A 22,926-nucleotide genomic window follows, 5' to 3' on the forward strand; every position below is an offset into this window, starting at 1 on the left:
TAAAAATAGTCTCTTTCTCATTGAGACTTAAAGCAGATTAAACAGTGTAAATCAATGCATTCAGTAGAATTAGTCATCTGATGAAGTAATAGAGCTAGGATTACAGAAATCTGAAAACAAAGCATACGTATTAGACATGATATGTTAACAATGCCGAAAGGTAGAATTACATGGGTAGATTACAATGTAGTTAAAGTAAGATAATATATCTTGAAAAAGGATGCTATATACCCAGTAGTGTAGCCCATACCCATTCCGTTTATTAAATAACCTTCTTGAACCATTGCACCATTGTCCTATTGCCTGTATAAAAATGCCTCCCTGAACAATCCTGTTTTACATAATTTATGGAATATCAAAACTGTGGAGGCCTTCCTGGCCCTCTCAGGCTGGCCATTCCACAAGGTGAGTGAGGGTCGCAACAGAGAGTGCACATGTGTGGGCATTTGTTGATCTCACCTATTTGCAGGGTAGTTTCTGTGGAAAACCCTGCTCAGATGAGTGAAGCGATTGTAGTGGATAATAGGGGGAGAGGCAGTCCTGTGGATATTGAGGGTCCATTACCTTGAATTGAGCTAAATAACTTACGGGCAGGCGATAGAATGAATGCAGAGTGGGCGAGACACGCATGTTCCTCTTAGCTCCTGATAGTGGCGGAACTCAAAGACAGGCCTATGTAGAATGCCTTGCAGTAGTCTTGTCTCGGTGGTACTGTGGCATGTACCCCCTCGAGGGAGGGGGGCTATCTTCCAGGCTAAACAGTTGGGAGAAATCATTTTTTGGTAGCTGCATTAATTAGCTTCTCTAGGAGTAAGGCTGGGTCTAGTGTAACCCCTAGGCAGCTGAGTCGCCTGGACTTCATTGAAGGTGGGAAGCACAGTAGCCTTCAAGCCTGAGCCTTCCCAACCAATATAACCTCCATCTTGTCAGGATTCAGTTTATTTGTTCACTCTTAACCATTTAACTACTATAGACCTGCGACATCTAGTAAGCAATGTGATAGGACTAAGATTATAGACATCTGAAATAAAGCATACTAGACACGATCTGTTACACAATGCAGACATAATGCATCTGACAAAGGGAACTGTGGTTCTCGAAAGCTTAAAGGTAAAGATAGTCCCCTGTGCAAGCACTGAGTCATAACTGACCCATGGGGGGGATGTCACATCACAACATTTTCTTGGCAGACTTTTTACGGGGTGGTTTGCCATTGCCTTCCCCAGTCATCTACACTTTACCCCCAGGAAACTGGGTACTCATTTTACCAACCTCAGAAGGATGGAAGGCTGAGTCAACCTTGAGCTGGCTACTTGAACCCGGCTTCCGCTAGGATCGAACTCAGGTCGTGAGCAGAGCTTGGGCTGCAGTACTGCCGCTTACCACTCTGCGCCATGGGGCTCATTCTCGAAAGCTTATGCTACTGTAAAGTTGTTTAGTCTTAAAGGTGCTACTGGACCCTTTTGTATTTTGACATAATTTGTCTTTTATTCTTGATTCAGGTTGATAGAAATGAAAACTGACATGGAATCAAACATAACCTTAAATATGAAGCGATCATCTTTGCAAGAGCACAATCGTTTGAAAAAATTTACCATCCCTAAAAGAACACCTGATAAAGGTACAGTAGAAAAGCAGCACAACATAACCAATAACGTTTGTCAGTAATGTTTGTTACTATAGTATAGTTTATCTTCCGAGAGAGTTCAACAAATACCTGTTCTTGAAGTTCCAGATTTTCTCCTTTGCAGAAATTATGCAGTTTCTAGACATCTCTCCCTGTGCTTGGAGTTAGACTTAACAGGCATCTGTTTCAGTTCTACTTGAGTATTTGCGGTTTCTGGGTTTTTTAGTAGGGACAGAGCACTATCCTGCCCTTACGCATTGACATTTCTTGCCAAGTCCAGCCAGCCAGCCAGCTTCTCAGGCACCAGAAGCACAGTACAATACAGCCGCTTCTTGTCAGGAGAGGCATGAAGCGGTGATGTATTTTGGTTCCTTTGATATTTAACTTTTACATTCACCCTGTGGTAGAAGCTTTAGCCAACCTAGCTTTCCATCCACCCCAATTAGCAAATTGATCAATCTACACTTAAATATGTGGATGGATGGATGGTCACCCTATGTACTAATAACCAAGTGAACCTGATCTGCAGATACTTGCATCCACGAATCGGGGCCATTTAAACAGGAGTCAGATTTTTCTACAAGCGTGCAGGTTCTCCCACAACCTCGCCTTGCAGAAAAATCCTAAAACTTTAGGAGAGCCAATTTAGTGTAGTGGTTAAGAGCAGCAGGATTCTAATCTAGAGAGCTGGGGTTTGATTCTCCACTCCTCCCCTCAAAACCAGCTGAGTGACCATGGGTCAGTCGCAGCTCCTCTAGAGCTCTCTCAGCCCCACCCACCTCACAGAGTGATTCTTGTGGGGATAATAATAGCATACTTTGTAACCCACCCCCTGAGTGGGCGTTAAGTTGTCCTGAAGGGTGGTGTATAAATCAAATGTTGTTGTTAACAAAATGGAGAGGGGGCTTTTAAAACTCCCAAACTCAGGAGCTGTTGTCTGTGCAGCAACAGCCCCTCTGTTGAAATGTTACTCCCTGCATCACTATTGGCCTTGAGGGAGTAACAACTGCTGCTGAGGTGGCAAAGCTGCAGGTAGCTGGGCAGGGGAAGAGATTCAGCCACTGATGGGAAGAAAGGAATCCGGCAGGAGGGAGGGGGCAGGAAAGTCATCACTGCCGCATCAGGGAAGCTGCGGGGTGGCTGGGAATGTTGCTGCCTGGGTGAAACTTCAGCAAGCAAGGGAATTCAAGACCACCTAACGACAACCACTTCAACACAATCTTATGTAAACATTCGTATAATTAATGCAGTAGACATAAATTGCCAGTATTTATGCAGTTCATACAATATTCAATAACCGTTCATTATTCAATGCAGTTTCAATATATTTATACAGTCTTCGTTACAAAACCCATAAAGTGCTAAGTGCTAGTATAAAGACTAGTTAGTCATCCACAGCCATATAAGCTCTAATCATGAATCCATAGACAGGAAAATTCTGTCCAATAATTTAGTTAAATGGCCACGGAAGCACTATAGGTCATGAAGCACGTAGAAAACAATATCCATCTGACGGGAATACCGGTGAAGAGTCCCGTTTCTGGAATCCCCTTTTTCAAAGTGCAGGCACGTCAAAAGTGGATGAAGGAAACGTCGGAGTGTATATACCATCTTTGAACAAGGGATTCCAGAAACGGGACTCTTCACCGGTATTCCCGTCAGATGGAACCCTGCAGGGAGCTGGATTCAGAGTTCAGCGTGCTATTTCACAGGAGCCCAGGAGTTCGGCTCGCTCGGACTCATGGATGCTGGGGGACTGTCCCAGTAGAACAACGAAACTTTCCCATAGAACTTCTGTATGGCTGACCAGGTCCGCCTGGCGTGGGGGCAGGGGGCATCGGGATCTCTTCTTTAGCACATTGCATCCTCAACGCCTCCTTCAGGGTGAGAACGAGTTGGGCAGAGATGACTCCCAGGCCAGAAGCGTAAATGGCCATGTCTGTAAACGCCTCGCCTGGACTCCATTATAACAGTGGCTGGGTATGCAGCGGCTCTCAGCAGGAACCGCGAGGAAAGAGAGATTAACTCTTTAAAAAAAAACAACCCATTGCAATTATATGTCAACTGCCTTCACCCTTCCCACTCCAGCACCCTGGGCTGTTTTAATAGTGCCTGAGCTGCTTCAGAGGCACTTGTGCATCTATTTCCTCACTCGAAATGCTCAATCTTAAAACTTTGGAAGAGAGAAAAAATTAGAACCTCCAGCATCAGGGGCAGTCATAACTGTACTATTGTCAGTTGGCAAATCCCAGAACGACTTCCAGTTTCTAGCTGTCTCCAGAATTGAGTCTCCCGGTCCTGCTCCGCACCCTCCCCCAGTCCTATTTTAACATTGGGGTTTGTTTGTTTTTTTAGAAAGCCCTGATTAGTAATGCATTCTTGTCCCTCTGTCATATAGGACCACAGAAACCATAAATAAAATGCTGTACCTTAGGATTTCACGATACAAAGGGCCAACGAAAAAGGGGATCCCTCCTCTGGGGCACAGGAGCATTCTGCATTTTGCCTTCCTTGCTCCAGAAACTTACTAATGAGGGTTATGCATATTTATCCTAACAATTCTTTAGTGTTGAGCTGCTGCTTGTCATGATTTCTTTTGCTAATGTTCCTGCCTGATAAGCAACGCAACAGACATGAACTGTTTTCAGTGTCTCAGTCGGAAAACCTATAGCTGCCTCTCCCCCTTTTTTGTTGTACCTTCAAGCAGGAGAAATGGTACTAATTTTAACCCTTCAATAGAACCCTTTTCTGATTCTGTTGGAAATGCATAACCTCAGTAATTTTACCCTGTAATTCTGTTTTTTTTTTCTCTTTCAAAACTTAGGACACTCCCAAACTCCCATAACTCCATTTTTACCCGCCTACCTGACACCTCATGCCAAAGACAATTATCGTGAATCCTAACGAAGTCAATAATAGCCAACCCACTCCAATCAATTTCTCATTAATTTCATAATTTAGCCAACAGTTACAATTACAGTGCCCTTATTACTTAACCGTATGATTCTTCAATTAATGTAATTGTACATAGACCTTATATCTGAACCTATACATGAAGTGCTAAAGATACATACATATAATAGATGATAATTCCTATGATCAATACATATATTGCACAAGGAGTCATTTGAACCAGTTATATCGTAAAGTCCAATAAGTTCAACAGGTTATGGACAGGTATAGGTGTGGTCTGTGCAGAGTAGAGTCGACCATCTAACGGGCTGACCGGTTCGCTGAGAGGGTCCCATTTCTGGCTTTCTGTCAAAGATGGACGTTAGAAAAAACGTGGTCCACATTTCTTTGTTACCTTGCATGAAAAATTGATTGTATACACCTTTGAAATGATCCGTTACACCTATGCCTATATTTATTAATTGTTTATTATACTCATGCAGGGCTCATTTTGAGGGAGAACGCACCAGAACGGGTTCTGGTAGTTCCCCCAAGTCAGGCGGCCCCTCCCACCTGACTTTAAAACATTTTGGGCCATTTAGGCCTCGATTGGGGCCAAAACGGCCACAATTGGGGCCAAAGCAGCCCGGATCAGGTTGGTGCTGGGCGGGGGAAGCATCCCTCGCCTGGCACCAACCCGATCCCAGCCATTTTGGCCCCGATCCTGGCCAAAATGGGTCAAAAATGGCCATTTTGGGCCTGTTTTGGGGCCAAAACAGCCAAGATCAGATTGCTGCCAGGCAGGGGGAGCCTCCCTCGCCCAGCACCGACCTGATCCCGGCCATTTCGGCCCCAATCCTGGCCAAAATGGGTCAAAAATGGCCGTTTTGGGGCTAAAACGGCCTGGATCGGGTCGGCACCAACGCGGTTTCGGACCCAATCTGGGCGAAAACGGGCCCAGAATGGCCATTGTAGGCCATTTTGGGCCGTTTCGGCCTGGATTGGGGCCGAAATGACTTGGATCAGGGCCAAAATGACACAGACACTGTCCCAGCTGTTTCGTCCCAAACCTGGCCGAAATGGGCCCAGAATGGCCATTTTCAGCCATTTTGGGCCCGTTTTGGCCCAGATTGTGGCCAATGGGGCCTGGATCGGGTAAGTGCTGGGCAGGGAAAGTGTCCCCCCGCCCAGTACCATCTCAGTCCCCGGCCTTTTAGGCCCCAATTTGGGCTCAAATGGGCCCAAAATGGCAATTTTTGGCACTTTGGTGCCCTTTTGGGCCCGGATCTGGGCCAAAACAGCCTTGACCGGATTAATCCTGGGCAGGGGAGGGTTCCCCTGCTTGGCTCTGACCAGATTTTATCCTTTTTGGCCCTAGTCCTGGCCCGAAAGGCCCAATATAGCCACTTTCGTCCATTTGGGCCATTTTCTGCCGGGATCGGGGCCAGAACTGCTGGGATCTGGTCAGTGCCAGGTGGGGGAACCCTCCCCTGCCCAGCACTGATCAGGTCCAGTCTGTTTCAGCTGTGATCCGGGCCGTTTGGGGCCCTTTCCAGCCAGGATCAGTACCCAAACCTCCAGGACTGGGTTGGTGCCTGGTGGGGGACCCCTGCCTGGCACCAACCCAATCCGAGCCGTTTTGGGCCTGATCCAGGTCAAAACGTGCCCAAAATGGCCATTTTGATCCATTTGGGGCCTTCTGGTGTGGATTGGGGGCAAAACAATCCACACCAAATCGGGTCACTGCTAGGTGGGGGAACACTTCCCTGTCTGGCAGCAGCCAAATCCTGGCCATTTTGGCCCGATCAAGGGGTATAGCATATGTTAATGAGTTATGCTGATGAGTTCCTGCAGTTCTTTTTCTACGAAATGACCCCTGCTCACATGCAACTTAAACATCAGTTACTGACCTTCGGGTATGGCTCCCTCCAAGGGCTGCATAACAAAGCACAAGTAAACCAACCCTTTATACTAATCAAACTCAGCTGGCTAAGCAGGCTGTTAAAGTAACAGATGGCCAGGAAACACGTATAGTCATTATACAGAACGGTTTTGTATATTTCAAAGGAGAGGTTCCCGGAGGCAGTAAATTCGGATCTACTGAGAAAGGAGGCTTTCTGGATATAGATGCAGAGGAGTTAGCCGTGTTAGTCTGTGGTAGCAAAATCAAAAAGAGTCCAGTAGCACCTTTAAGACTAACCAATTTTATTGTAGCATAAGCTTTTGAGAATCAAGTTCTCTTCGTCAGATGCATGGTACAGAAACTGGTCAAATATAGAAGAGGAGGGGGGAGGAGAGAGAAGATGCAGTTAGGGGGGGAGAGGGAGGATGCAACCAAAACATTCCTTTGCTAGTAAATGTAAACATCTCCTTTTGGTGTGTGGATCAGTTGGCTTCAAAGGAGTTTGCCGTGTTAGTTTGTAGCAGCAAAACAGCTTGACTATCCAGTTCCAATGCAGTATAAGCCTTCGATAACCACAGCTCTCCCCATCAGATGCATCTGACAAAGAGAACTGTGGTCCCCGAAAGCCCGCACCAGGTGCCACTGGGCTCCCCCAGACCCCGTCTCTGTAAAGGAAATCTGTTACCTGTGATAATGTGATAACCATTCATAGTCCATATTCAGTCCCAGCTTGACAGAGTCAAATTTGCATATGAATTCTAAATAACCTAAATTTTGCCGCTACAAACTAACACGGCAAACTCCTTTCAAGCCAACTGATCCCCCCACCAAAAGGAGATGTTTACATTTACTAGCAAAGGAATGTTTTGGTTGCATCCTCCCTCTCCCCCCCTAACTGCATCTTCTCTCTCCTCCCCTCCTCCTCCCCCCTCCTCTTCTATATTTGACCAGTTTCTGTACCATGCATCTGACGAAGAGAACTTGATTCTTGAAAGCTTATGCTACAATAAAATTGGTTAGTCTTAAAGGTGCTACTGGACTCTTTCTGGATATATAAGCTTAAGACTCTGGCACTGGGGGGATTGAATACCAATAATTCCAATACCATGAAACCCAGAGTGAGATAGGCATACGCTTGTGCTTGTGTGATGGGAGATATAAAAATACTCTTTGAACAAGTGTGTGGGGGTAGAACACTTCCAATTCATTGTCACAAGGAGTCAAGGGAAAGCCGTCCCCCCCCACCCCGCCCCTGCTTCTAGCTGGCACCCTTCTCAAGGGTGTTTGCAAGTGTTCTGGCTTCAAGCGTCTTAATCTTTGTCTGCCTTCCTTGGATTCATTTACAAATTGTTATTTCAGACACCAGTTGGTGAATTAGCATTGTGATGTCCAAGAGTTTTTGCTAACTTTTGTTTAAACAAGTCCAAGGACTTTCACTGAAGTTTCTTTAACAGTTGCTAAGACTGATTTTAAAAAATAACAAACGTTTCTGTCAGAGAAGAATATAACGATGGAGCAGAAGGTGTCAAAAGCCGTTTGGCCAAAACTTGTAACACCTTCAGCATAAGGGGGGGGGGGTTGTTGTTTCACCTTAGAGACCCTCCCCCCAAAACCATGACTAACCTAAATTATCATTGTTAAATCACATTTCCCTAGCCTCTGATGTGCCTTTTCCCTGGTCCTGCCAGGTTTACATTTAAAAACAAAATCTATCTTATTCAAACCACACTTGAATGACATTATGTTCTCATACATTCAAAGCCATGTATGACCACATTCATCACGTTTTCCTCTCAATGTAAAGTTCCACAGGTCTTTTAAAAGTTACAAAGGTAAACATAGTTTAACTCGTATTCTTTTTTTGAATTATCAAGCATGTGCATACATTATTTTACAGTGCAACACCAAATCAGTCCAGAGACTGGGCACTATGGTGAGTCAGATATTTCTTAACCTTCTACAAACCCGGGAACTTACAATTTTTCTTCGCTAGCAAGCGTTGTCCTCTAGAACCGTTGACTGTTTCTCTAAGGGCTCTCCCCCCTCTCCTCCTCTCTCCTCCTCTCTCCCCTCTCTCTCCCCCTCTCCCCCCTCCCCCCTCCCCCCTCCCCCTCTCCCTCCTCCTCTCTCCTCCTCTCTCCCCCCTCTCTCCCCCCCCTCTCTCCCTCCCCCCCCTCTCCCTCTCCCTCTCTCTGCGTCCAGCTTTGCCATCTCTAGGGGCCTCACTGAGAGCAGGAGAAAATCCCAACTGGAGTTTACACACACACACACAGTAGTCTCAAAAACTAAGGTGCCGGAGACAAGGTGGGGGAGGGGGTTATGGACTTGAGGCAGTACCTGCTGCTTTTGGAACTAAACGTTGGCACCCAATACTTAGAGATCCAGTCCCCCTCCCTTTTCTTGTTGTTCAGCACACGCACTCACAGGCGCACAGCCACTCGTCTCTCATACATATAACACAGGTATGACAGACAAGTGTCCTGGGTCACTGCAGATTGTTCTGACGGCTCCCAGGCATTCCAACAAGTTGGATGGCGTAGGCAGGGATAGAGTCAGTGTCCCGCTGCCGGGCTGTACCCCCACTTATCGAGGTTCATGCTGCGCCTGCAATTCCAGGCCCATCGTACCCTCCCGCTGTCGAGGCGTGCTCTCCTCAGGCTGGCTCACCAAGCCTGGCGCACCTTCACACAGTCGGGGCGTTTCTTCAGACCTGCAATGCCACGTCTGGCAGCTCTCCCCCCCTCACACCACCAACGGGCTCCCTCCTCGGGACTGCAGTGCCCAGCCTGGCAGCGCCCTCACCTATTCAAGTCGCTCACACCTCAGGCTAGCTCGCTCAGCCCCAGCAGCCCCCTCCCCGTGTGGTTGAGGTTCTGCTACAAGTTTCCAGGCTCCCCCATGGAACCCGTTCGTGCTCTCACTCTTGCAAATTCACTCGACCCGCACTCTCGAGTCTCATTGCAGTATTTTTGTAAAGCCCTGCGCGCGCGCACACGCACACACACAGACTCGCCTCGCCTACTTCGTCGTGGTCCCGCCTCTTTGAGACGGGTGCCCACACTTCTGCTCGGCTCGCTTTCACGCCCCGCCCGCGCTCTTCACAGCCCCTTTAGGGTGGCTCGAGCAAACTCAGCCGTAAACACACTCACTGGCGCCAGCATTTTTTTCATACACCTAGGTTTCTCATTTTCTTCTTCAACTCTATAGTCGGTCCCACCTCCTCCCCTGTGTAAAGCGATGCTGCTTACTCTTCTATTCCGAGTCTGTCGGTGAGGACTTAAATGCCCCTGCCTGGGGAATGGCTTTTACTTCTACCTATCTTACCCCGCGGTCTTCAGTCTCACGTCTCCCCGGTTTCCATCACAGGACTCCATTGGCTTCCAACAGGTATGTTGTGGTTCCCTGGGGGCGCCGCTACGCAGGCAGCACCCAGATCTCCAGGCTGATTGAAATCAATCATGGTGCACCTGTCCCTGGAGACGTCGATGCCCCTCTGCACTGGCAGCACCTGTCAGGGGCGTGGCTATAGGACAAGCCCCCAGGTTTGTTGTGCATACTTTGGACCTCATCCTGTTGTTGTTTTTTGGCCCAGGTGGTAAAGAAGAGTACACAGGACAGGAGTCCTACTGAGGGAAATAAACATAGGCCTTTTATTTGCTCATAAGCAAAGGAAGAACAATACTGTTACCAGGATAACGGCTCCTTGAACTGATACGTTCTTCGGAGCTATGATGCTACAGTACAAGCATTATACCCTTAGGTTAATTAGCGTAAGTTATATAAGTCACAACCTTGAAACTGCATTGGTCAAGTAAATGACCGCCCCAATGGTCTAACGGTCTCACATTGGTAGAACAATTCTAGACATTGTTACAATATGCATACTTCTCAGTATCTTATCAAGGATCATCTTGCGTTAGCATTGCTTAGCACTTTAGAACATTGCTCATCTTTTCAAGGATGCTCAGGGAACATCTTCTGTCTTTCTCATACTTTCCCTTTCATAAATGTCACATTATTTCCTGTCCTTTGGCGTCTAAATGTCGCTTCAGCAACCTTGTGCTTTAGAGATTGTTCTTTTAGATACTGTGGGAGGGGAGCAATCCCCCTCCTTTGGAAGGTAGTTGAAGCTATGTGTTGTCAGAATCTGTTAGTGGGTCGGAACCAGGCCTTTTTGGCTCATGTTAGAAATAGGAAACCAGCTACAGTTTAGGAAAAAGAAATCTTCCAAAGGCTCCCCCTCCCTCGCTGCAGAATAAAGTCGCATTTCCTGGGAAGGTCTCACCCTCGGCACAGGAAACAGATAAGGCCATAGAAGTTAGTTGTTTGAGACCTCTTTAAGGGTCCTCTGGCCTTCTACATATAAATCACCAAAAGAGTAAACAACAAACAGCTTATCTTTAGGAAAACAAGGTGTCTAAAATCCTCAGCCAGTGAAGTGTGAACATTCCTGTGTAATTTACAGTGTAGTCAAATACGTATTAAGGATGCAGTCTATCACAGAGGTAAAGGATGTGTAGACTTGTGTTTACATGAAGGACTCTCGATGGAACTGTCTTTCAAGAGCAAAGACAATGTGATTGATTAAGATGTTAATGAGGCAAGTCTTTGATATTTCCCTATAAAAGAGGGACGAAACAAGAACTCGGGACCCCTCACTTGCCAACACGCAAAGGCCAGCTTGAGCTCGTGGTTGTGCAACAGAGTGGTCCCAGAGCTCTGGAATGGGAGGGGGAGGGAAGGTTTTTTTTCTGTAGTCATCTTATAATATTGTTGTATCTTGCATGCTAACTTGTATTCTGTATCTATCTCTATAGTGCTCTAGCGGCCAGTGAGCTGGGCCCATATCTGGTGCCTTGCTCAACTGTTTTTTTTGTTTTGTTTTGCCTTTATGAATAAAAACTTCCAGCTTTGCTTAAAGATCTTCTTGCTGCTGGCATACTATTCTTAGCAGAAATATCAGCTTAGTACTAGGGAAAGATCAAGGGAGGTTGCACTCTTTACATGCCTATGGTAAGAGGCAAACCCAAGCAGCAAACCGACAGCAACTAGTGGACTGGTCCCTGGTTGTAGAGCGACAATTTCCACAACACTATGTTCCCTGGTTCTCCCGCTCGCAACTGACTTCTTTTCTTTCTGTCCTTATCCACAGCTACCTCTGGCATGGTTAATTCAAAAGGAGATTTCTCTTATCAGTCTATGCATAGTCCTACAGTCCTGACTATCTATGAGCCATCTCAATACACATAGGTGGATTGCCCTTCTTCAGACTGCAATAGCAAGCATTTCATAGTCACTGGCATACATTCATATGTCTTTTGCCTTAGTGTTTTGCTGCAGTATACACTCTCTGCTTTGCACAGTAAAGGTACACTTCAGTTACATGAAAATAGGGAAGTCACATAAAATATCTTAATCCATTAAATTCACTTTCCACATTGCTGCAGTTGTCCTGGCAAGCCTCTGTGGCCTCAGAAGGGCCCGCAGCAGATTGGCTTCGTCCTCCCCAGCCCCAATAGGGCTGGGGCCAACGGAGGGCATGCCCGGCTGGCCTGCGCTCCTTCCTCAAAACCTGGATCAGGGGGCGCACGTCAGTAGACATGCTGGGCTCGCCTGCACTGCCCCCTGCCTCGAATGCACCAGTCCGATTTCCATCCGTCTGAGGCCAAATCAGGCTGATGCAGAGCACAGGAATGCTGCCAGGGTGGTGTGATGGGCCCTGGAGTGCTCCTGTGCTCTGCACCAGCCCCATTTCTGCTCTTTTGAGGCTGAATTGGGCCAACGCGATGAGCAGGAACAGTGCCGGGGCAGTGCGAGAGGCCCTGGAGTGCCCCTATGCACTGCGCTGGCTAGATTTTTGCCCATTTGAGGCCAAAATTAGCCCACTGCAGAGCGCAGGAACGCTGCTCGGGCGGTGCATGCCCTCACAACGCCCTGCTAGAGACCGTTATATTGTTAAACGCAACAGGCTTTGTTGCTAGTAAAACAATATTGAATGTGATGGATATAGATTTGAAGAAAAGGATTTTATATATTACTTTTATATATCACTTATATGCCTTGCACTTTTTTCCTATGCTCAGGAGCAAATGTAGTACTTGTAATGCAACCTGTAAGAATATGACACTTGAAACAAGAAGATCAAGAGAAGTATGCTGAAACTCTGCAAGAACTGAGAACTAATAATGTACTGCTTGTAGAGCTGCACTTATGAAATATTATGCATATGTTATATTATTCTATAAGATTCCAAAAGGAACCAGTTCCAGAGAGCCTTTTGTAGAAAACTGATTTGATGCAGCAAGCTGGTTTTGGCCTCCTGTGGCCTATTTTCTTTAAGGCCGAGAAGGAACTGGGGGAAAGGGCACAGAGAAAAAAATATCCCTTCTTACCAACAGACTTCAGTTATCAGAGGGTATCAAGGTTGCCAGATTGAGACGCATTGGTGCTATTGAAAGTATTATGCCCAGAAGAAAGTAGGTGAGAGGTTAGAGGATGTCCTTCTAAATTGAGGACAAGATAAGGGGTTGCAGGATTTGGAATGCTCCCAAGTAGAAGCGCCAACCCAGAATTGCATCTTCAAATCAGAACTAACCCTAGATACTTTACGAGCCAATAAGATAACAGATATTAGAATATTGTAATATTGTTATGATTATCTGAAAGTATTAATTGTTCGATGCTTCTGTTGTAAGGGGTTGAGCCTTTACACACAAGGAGACCATCTACTTCTGTGTAAGAAAAAGGGCTCATCCACTGGGTAAATAAAAAACATCTGTTTTGCTTCAATTCAAGAAGGACTCCTGGATTTTATTTTAACTTTTATTGTGGTTGGTCAGAAAAGGGGAAACGAACCACAAAGGTGCAGAATTTGTATGTAACAAATGCATCCCTTCAAGTCGCTAGAGCAGCGGTTCAGTGTGCTCTGGTGGCTGGGAATTATGGCAAAAATTTTGCCCTGGCAGGCTGCCTTTATATATTAGAATTCCCCAAATAATGTGGAGTCTTTACTTTGGCCTGCTTTAATGTGTTGCCATCATCCCTTCTGGAGGAGAGATATTCATAGAATCATAGAATCATAGAGTTGGAAGGGGCCATACAGACCATCTAGTCCAACCCCCTGCCCAGTGCAGGATCAGCCTAAAGCATCTCTGACAAGTATTCATCCAGCCTCTTCTTGAAAACTGCCAGTGAGGGGGAGCTCACCACCTCGCTAGGCAGCTGATTCCACTTTTGAACTACTCTGACGGTGAAAAAGTTTTTCCTAATATCCAGTCATGTAGTTTTAGCCTATTGCTTCGCGTCCTACCCTCTGCTGCCAACTGGAACAGCTCCCTGCCCTCCTCCAAATGACAGCCTTTCAAATATTTAAAGAGAGCAATCATGTCCCCCCTCAACCTCCTCTTCTCCAAACTAAACGTTCCCAAGGCCCTCAGCCTTTCCTCGTAGGGCTCAGTCTCCAGACCCCTGATCATCCTCGTCGCTCTCCTCTGCACCCTCTCGATTTTGTCCACATCCTTTTTGAAGTGAGGCCTCCAGAACTGCACACAGTTCTCCAGGTGTGGCCTGACCAAGGCAGTGTAGAGAGGGGCTATGACCTCCTGCGATTTCGATGCTATGGCCCCTTTGATACAACCCAGGATTGAATTAGCCTTTTTTACCACCGCATCACACTGACTGCTCATATTCAGTTTACAATCCACTCTTACCCCAAGATCTCTTTCACATATACTACTGCCCAGAAGTGTATCCCCCATCCAGTATTTGTGCTTCTCATTTTTGTGGCCCAGATGTAATACTGTGCACTTGTCTTTGTTGAATTGCATCCTATTCACAGCGCCCACTTCTCCAGAGTATTCAGGTCTTGTTGAATTTTAATTCTATCTTCTTGGGTGTTTGCTACCCCTCCCAATTTGGTATCATCAGCAAATTTAATGAGCAGCCCTTCCACTCCTTCATCCAGATCATTGATAAAAATATTGAAAAGTACCGGGCCCAAAACCGAGCCCTGCGGCACCCCACTGGACACCTCCCTCCAATCTGATGAAACGCCGTTGACCACCACTCTTTGAGTGCGGTCCTCCAACCAGTTCCCTATCCACCGAACTGTCCTATAGTCTACTCCACAGTCTTCCAGTTTGCCCATCAGAATGTCATGGGGGACCTTATCAAAAGCTTTACTGAAATCCAGATAAATCACGTCAACAGAGTTCCCCCGATCCAGTAAGCTGGTCACTCGATCAAAGAAGGAAACCAGGTTGGTCTGGCGTGATCTGTTAGGAACAAAACCATGCTGACTTCCCCGGATCACTGAGCGGTCCTTCAGATGCTTACAGATTGATCCCTTTAAAATCTGTTCTAATATCTTCCCAGCAACAGAAGTCAGACTGACTGGCCTGTAGTTTCCCTGGTCATCCTTTCTCCCTTTCTTAAAGATTGGGATAACATTCGCTCTTCTCCAATCTTGTGGCACATCCCCAGTCCTCCAGGAGGCCTTGAAGATGATGGACAGGGGTTCTGCAAGTTCTCTGGAAAGTTCTTTCAGCGCTCTTGGGTGCACCCCATCCGTCCCAGGGGATTTGTATTCATCCAGTGCAGCCAGATGCCTCTCCACTACCTCTCTGTCAATGTCAATTAGCCACTCAGGTGTCCTGCCACATTTTCTACTATCTCTAGATGTGCCTGAGTTCTTCAGGGAGAAAACAGAGGCAAAAAAGTCATTAAGCCTGTCTGCTTTTTCTCTGTCCTGCATCAGAGTTTCTCCATCTACTCCCAACAGTGGTCCAATTGCCTCTTTTACCTTGTGTTTGCTTCTCACATATCTGTAGAAGTTTTTCTTGTTGTAGTGAGCCCTCCTGGCCAGACCCAGGTCGTACTGAGCTTTGGCCTCTCTGATGGCTGATCTGCAGTACCTAGTAACCCTCATATACTCCTCTTTAGAGGTCTGTCCTTCTCTCCATTTCCTGAACATTTCCTTTTTCTCCCTTAGCTTATTCTGGAGCTCTCTGTGCATCTACATCGGTTTCTTGGAGCCTTTACCATGTTTCCATCTTGCTGGGATAGTGAAGGCTTGAGCTTGCAAAAGCTCGTGTTTGAGAATGGCCCACCCTTCACTTGCTCCTTTTCCTTCCAGCAAACTCCCCCACGGAATGACTCTCATCAAGCCTCTGAGTTCATCGAAGTTGGCCCTACGAAAATCTAACCTACGAGTCTGGCTACGAACTTCCTTGGCCCCCCACAGCAACTGGAATTCAAGGAGGACATGGTCACTTCCCCCTAAGGTCCCCACCACCTTCATCTCATCTACCAATTCTTCCCTGTTGGTTAATATCAAGTCCAGTATGGCCGAACCCCTTGTAGCTTCCTCTACCTTTTGAAAAAGGAAGTTATCGGCCAGGCAGGTCAGGAAATTGCGTGATTCATGACGCTTTGCTGAGCCTGTCTCCCAGCACACATCGGGGAAGTTGAAGTCACCCATAATTACAAGGTTCTGATGTCTGGATACTCTGCCAATTTGTTCAAAGAGGGCAGCATCCATTTCTTCTCGCTGGTCGGGTGGTCTGTAGCAGACTCCAACAACAATACCCTTTGTCCTTCCTCCCCTTATTTCTACCCATATACTTTCCACCGGGCTGTCCGCCCCATTCTCCATAACTTCTTGACAATCAAGCCCTCTCCTCACATGCAACGCCACTCCACCTCCTCTTCTACTCTTCCGGTTTTTCTTGAACAACTCATACCCATCCACTAGCACATTCCAGTCATGGGAATCATCCCACCAAGTCTCAGTAATTCCTACTATATCATAGCCCTCTGTTTGCAATAGAAGCTCAAGCTCTATTCATGTATTCCCTACTCCCTATGTATCCGCCCTTGCCAGTCAGGCCTGGTTGAGACTGGTGAACACATGCTCCTGTAGTGTTCATATTATGACATTCGACGAACATAAATAAATAAATATATTACCACAATTCTAGCCTAATTTGATAAATTTTATACATCCTTTCTCCTTGCTGATTGAACAAAACAACCCTCAAGGTGGCAAAATTTTGTGGTTCAGCATGCAGTAAAAGGAAACAGCTGATACAATATTTTAATAATTTTATTACTTAGTAAGGCTGTGAATTCTGCACAGCATGTACTTACTCCTTCACTTGTTTGATACGTACTGATCGATGATCACAACAATATTAGCCACGGCTTCAACTAGTTATAAACTGATTTTCAAGAAATTCTGACTTTGGAAAGACTTGCAGCTGGAAGGACCTAATCAAAATGTCAATTTTCTCTGGCAAGGCTATTCTCTTGGGAGAAGTCAAATGACTGTGCACTTACGTTCTGTGCTTGCTTGTTCACTATGGTGCTGTAGTTAGCTTTTGCTATGAAAAGAATGATATTTTCTTCACCATTTTATTTTTTGTGTATGATTCTCTTTGTGTTTTAGATTTTCTAACGGAGTGCCCCACAAATCAGAGAGACTACAATGAAGTTAAAGAACGACTGACTCAGAGTTGCTTTGACACAGAATGTAACCTGGAGTCCTCGTGGCATTTTGATAAGATACAAATGGTTCACAATAAAGATCTTGAAGAGGCATTCGTTGCAAAGAGGTGAATCATGTTTATATGATAATAAAATAAATGAATCACGGTTGTACCTCGCCCTTTCCCAGCTAAGCTCGAGGAAGCAAGCATGAGGTTGTCCAACTGTAATTTCACATTAACCCAGTCAAGTATAGGTTAGGCTAAATGATCACGGCTCGCTTAAGACCACCTGGCAAGCTCCATGGTTTGTTTCCTGTGTCCTGTCAGTAGACAAGATCTGAGAGTTCCGTGCTGGGGATTCAATTCCTCGGTTGAGTGTGTGTGTCCGATTTTCGATTGGGACGGCAGAGAGAGGAGTTTTGAGCCTTCCCTCCCCCCCCCCATGTTGATGCTGTCTTCCTAATACTGAAACAGCCCTGGGGAGCTGCTGTTTTGTCCCCTTGGGAAAAGTTAATGCATACGGCATGTACCTTCCCCCAGCAGGGCAAGTGTCAGCTGCCCAGGGCAGGTCCAGATCAGGAAAAGTATTGTGAGGGTGAGGCATAATGCTCTTTTCCCTGCATGCCATGGTCCCCATCTGGATTGGGGCCCCGTGTACCTGAGAATTGAGTTCTGAGCATGGAACCACTAGACTTCCTCTGAGACACACATAATGTGATGTTACATAGCTTATATAGTTTTAACACATAGGATCCCCACAAAATGCACACATAACATAATAATAATATAATAACAACATTCGATTTATATACCGCCCTTCATGATGACTTAACACCCACCCACTCAGAGTGGTTTACAAAGTATGTTGTTATTATCCCCACAACAAAAACACCCTGTGAGGTGGGTGGGGCTGAGAGAGCTCCAGAGAGCTGTGACTAGCCCAAGGTCACCCGGCTGGCTTCAAGTGGAGGAGTGAGGAATCAAACCCGGCTCTCCAGATTCGAGGCCTGCACTTTTAACCACTACACCAAACTGGCTGTCATAACTAGCAACCACAGTTAGAGCTGAACAGGGCAAGTATCTGTCCATCAATCCTGAATCAGCAACTCTTGAGATTAAAGTGATCAGTAGATTGTAGAAGCTACAACTTTGCATTGTTTTTAAATTTGAAGCAGCAGCCCAGCTCTAATCCTTTTCTTTTGGGGTTGAATAAGGCCACATTTGGTTTGAAGACATGAATGCCTCCCACTTAATATGTTTGATGATATCAGTATGTCCAACCTTGGGACTGAATTACTTTTAGCTAAAACTTGTTTGTGGTTCTCTTATTACAGGAAAGACATGCATGCGCCCTCCTGAAGCCCTGACAGGCCATGATAGTTTTTACCAGGCTAGTCAGTGTGTGATAATACAAGGTTCATAGTTGTTTTTGAAGTAGCCACCTTGTACAATAGAACTTCAATAAATTCATTTTTTCCTTCTGTTTAGTCCACATTTTTACAGCATGCAACTTCGTGCTAAAAACAAGCAGTTCACAAACTCATTAAAACTTAGGAGCTCTTATAAATATCACTACTACCATGGTGCCAGAAGTAATTCAATAGATCTTAGACTATGCTTTGGCCAGCCTCCTGTGGAAGGAAATTTCATTGCCAAGGGACACTCATATTGGCTGTATGTGTTCCTGGAGGATCAGTTGAGCAACCTGGCACTATTATTGGACATATTGCCGCCCCAGGATATAGCATGGTGTCTGGCTGTGTTTTGTGCTACCTAACCCCACTGCTCTTGTTGAAAAGCAGGATCAGTAGTTGTTGCAGAATACATGCAGACCCTGGCTCAATTCTGACCTGAACTTTGAGCTCTAGAACTTGAGATGAACCTGAGCTCTAGAACCTTGAAGTGGAAACAACAAGTTGAGGGAAAGTTTGCTATGAAAGGTTTCTTTAATCCACTCTCTTGCGTTTTTCTCAGTGACTGAAAAGGAAGAGAAGTTGGAATAAGGATTGTGATAGTTTTAGGGCTTGGCTGACCCTTCCAGGGTCAGCTGCCTAACCTTCTAAGGACCTGATGCTCGCTGTGCCTGAGATGTTTAAGTTCAAATTTGCACATAAACAAGCAAAGAGAAAACAGTCAGGTGTAATGTGTGATCTGTGTCATGATCATGTTTTATATTTTTGTAAATTCCCCCAAGTTTTCAAAAGGAATCAGCTGCCTTTTCTGATTCCGCTTCTCCCCAGTCTTGTAGATTAGTGAATATGTGGGAGACTATCATATTTTTTGTGCCATATGGTGAGGTAGAGTCATGGCTCGGTGGCGGAGCATCTGCTTGGCATGCGGAAGGTCCCAGGTTCCATCCCCAACATCTCTTGTTTAAAGGATCAGGTTGGGTTGATGTGAAAGAACTCCACCGGAGACAGTCAGAGTAGGAAATGCTGACTTTGATGGACCAGTGCTCTGATTTCAGTATAAGGGAGCTTCATGTGTTCATGATGGTGATAAATTATTGAAGAGTTTATTTTTTACATGTTTTAAGGTTTAATTCAATAGCCAAGTATGTTGCTAGTCTTGCTGTGACTACACGGGGCTGTTTCTGTCCCAGCAATGTCCTTTCTGTTGTTTACTACAAAAGTTTTGTATCTGAAGAAGTGAGCAGCGGCACACGAAAGCTCATACCCTACCACTAATTTTGTTAGTCTTATAGGTGCTGCTGGACCCTTGCTCTTTTCTACTACAAAAGTTTTGGGGTTTTTTCCAAACAAAGGTAACATGCACATCTTTCTGTGAAGTATTTGGATATGTTCACAGTTTGGCTTGAAGCAAGCTTAAACCTTTATTGAATAACATGAGAGTTCTGAGTAGACCTGTTTAGGATCGCTCCCAAGGCATTTATATTTCAAATTCCATAAATATGCATGTACTACAGTTTTACAGGTTAAGTAATTATGCATTTTTATGGTGTTTTATTTATTTAAAACATTTCTGTCATTAAAGTCAGCGTGATGAACAATGGAGCAACCAAGTTGCATGGACATAAATAATCCAATTAACAAAATTAAAACAGATTGACATTCACAAAATGGCAATTTAAAAAACTTTCAGATTTAAAGCACACACAGCATCAGCAAACTCACAGCTAAATCTGCTGGAAAAACTCCCACTTTTTAAAGCAATAATGTTTTAGTTTGATATGAAAGTATTGCTTATATTGTGAATTTCCGTCAAATATCTGGGTTTTGTTTTCTAGAAAAAATGGAAGAAACCTGTCATTCCTCCCATGGCCTTAACATTTCTGGAAATTTATGTCTCTACTAAAGATGGGCACGAACTGGGGAAAAAACGAACCACGTGGTTCGTCAAATTTCACGAACCATGAACTTTCATGAACCTGCCCCCCCCCCCCAGTTTGTAAACTGGTTCGCTTGGTTCGTGAAAACATCACATCCGGGTCAGCAGAAGGTTTCTTCCAGACCAGCAGAAGGTCTGCAGGAAGTCCATCCCCTGTTGCCTAGGAAACTGATTGATCGGCACCAGGCTGCCTGCAGTGATGAACCAAAAAACAAACTAAATGAACCAGCCTAAAGTTCATGGCGGTTTGTCAGAAATGGGATCTATTGGACCACTGCTTCGCAAGCCACGAACTGGCCTGATTCATGAATTTTGGTTCGTATTTTGGTTCGTGCCCATCTCTAGTCTCTACTGGGGTGCTTTTAATTAGAGGGAAGAAGTTGGGCATCAAGTCCCTTTCCCTTGGGTATGTGGCTGAGTGCAGGGATCAATATAGATAGAACCATAAACAATAACCCAACAAATTAATTTCATTTACAAAGTTGGGGTGATCCTCAACATGAATCAATAGAAGCTTTCTCCAAACAAAAAGCCCCCTGAAAGAGATTGACTTGGCATGCCTTCCTAGAAATAGAAAGTAGGAAATATTATGAAACTTTGTGCAGTAGAATGGAGTGGAGAGTGCCCTCAAGTCATAGCTGACTTATGATGACCCCTGGTGAGGATTTCATGGCAAGAAACTAACAGAGGTGGTTTTCCATTGTCTTCCTCTGCAGCTCTGGTCTTTGTTGGAGGACTCCCATCTACGTACTAACAAGGCTGACCCTGCTTAGCTTCTGAGATTTCATGAGATCAGGCTCACCTGGGTTGTCCAAGTCAGGGCATGGAACTTTGTGAGGCCAATGAAATAATTCCTTACTGTATTGAATATGTGTGTATATAATTATTTGGAAATACATCTGACTCTTTGTTTTTTTTATTGCTAGAACTCAGATACGTGAACAAGGAAGAATGGACAAAGAATTCTCTGGGTTTTTAGTTGTGGTTAAAGATGAAGTCCTGAAAATCTGTCAGAGTGGCCTTCGTACTAGTAATTCAATCAAAAAAGAACTAGACATTATGAAGGAACTAGGAAATCCTCAACTTGGTGTATATTTATTCAGACATGTTGATATAGCTTTGAATTATGCATCCAAATACTCTGTCCCAGTAGAAAATATCATTATTTTCAGAGTAAGTGTTGTACAAGGAATCATTGATTATTATGAAACTTCTTGTAGCATCAAAAATAAAATCAGCATAATCAGGAAGAAAAGAAACAGAGCCCCTGCTAAGCTAGTTGGCACCTGTAATGTGTGGGGATCACAAATTTTTGTTTAGATAGTCATTGTTACAGTGGAATGAAAATCCTTGGTTCAACTTGGGACCAAGGAGTTAGTCTGAAACCTTTGAATAAATCCCAGTTCAGCTAGTGCATGCAGGAATCCTGGAAGTTCTTTTGTTGAAGAATTATGATTCTCACAATTGAATTGTGATTTTGTTGAAGAATTGTGAATTTATTTTAGAAGTATTTGCCCTTAAAAGTTAGAAACTTTCTTTTGGTCTCTAGCCCAAACTGTTGTGGTCCAGAAACAGGTTTGATCATGTTGTGGGGTCCTTAGGCTCATGAAACATTCATTCTAGACATGCAGACCCCATACACTGGATGCTGTGTGGGAACAAAAGAGTCAGGCCATACAAGTTGTCATTGGACTCCTTTTGATATTATTGAGCAAGACTTGTTACCTATATAGCCTACTAATTAGTTCAGGGAATTATCTTAAAAGGAGACAAGCGAGAGGGGATAAATGGGATTCTCCGCCTATGTTTACTGGGATTATTCCCTTAGAGAACTCTCAAAATAAAGCCAGCCAGATGTTCAACCAGAAAGGGTTTTTTAATTAAAAGAGAAATAAAAGGGCAAACGTACAAAAGTCACACACAGCACACATACAAAGCTAACTAAGAGGAAATCAGGGAGCAGAGGCGGCGCAAGGGTTTGCGGCGCTCGCAGCCAGCTGGCCGGGCACCCCCCCCATACACACGCGCGCGCGCACCGGCCTGTGTGATGTCACATGTGACATCATCACAGGGGCACACGTGCCGCCGCTGGGCTGATCACCGCTGCGGGCGGCCTCCGAGCTCTCCCACTTGGTTGCCTGCGCTGCTGCAGATGCCTGCCTGCGGCGGCTGTGCCTAGCCAGGGGCTTGTGCTGGCGGCGGCGGCAGCAGCGCGGGGCGGGAGGGATAGGAGCTGCTGCTTTGTGGCGCGCGCTTCCGCCCCCCGCGCCTCCTGCAGTGCTCCCTCCGGCACCCTGCGCCTGAGGCCACCTCCTACCTGGCCTCTATGGGCGCTCCAGCCCTGTCAGGGAGGAAAGGGAGAAAGCAGTTCAGGGAAGGCAGTAGTTTCCAGTCTAGAAGAGGAGGTTCATGGAGGCAGCAGCAAGACGCCCAGGATTTCACAACAAAGAGAAGAGACCCAAATGGATTGGTGGCGGCAGGGGGGGGGGGTGTTCTGATCCAAAGACACACACACACACACACACACACACTCACTGGTAGCTAGGGAGTCCAGATACAGGGCAAAATGCTTCCTGAGGCAAGCTGTCTTCGCCCCCAAAACAATGACTTAATAGGTTTTCTCTGGAAATGGATAATGAGCTGGGAGAGGCTTGATGCATCTACCTGCAGTG

At 45.5% G+C, this 22,926-nt stretch overlaps 1 protein-coding gene across 1 annotated transcript in view; it reads left to right on the forward strand.

Moving 5' to 3' along the window:
* The first annotated feature begins 5,658 nt into the window (after window positions 1–5,658).
* TEX15 (testis expressed 15, meiosis and synapsis associated) overlaps window positions 5,659–22,926 on the forward strand; it is a 49,778-nt gene continuing 32,510 nt past the window's right edge. The window contains exons 1-3 of the mRNA XM_054987628.1: window positions 5,659–5,674; window positions 16,867–17,032; window positions 21,181–21,427. Coding sequence (XP_054843603.1) covers window positions 5,659–5,674; window positions 16,867–17,032; window positions 21,181–21,427 — 429 coding nt within the window. The remainder of the gene's footprint in view (window positions 5,675–16,866; window positions 17,033–21,180; window positions 21,428–22,926) is intronic.

This window comes from Eublepharis macularius, chromosome 8 (assembly GCF_028583425.1).
Source record: "Eublepharis macularius isolate TG4126 chromosome 8, MPM_Emac_v1.0, whole genome shotgun sequence".
In the NCBI taxonomy this organism is placed as follows: Eukaryota; Metazoa; Chordata; class Lepidosauria; order Squamata; family Eublepharidae; genus Eublepharis; species Eublepharis macularius.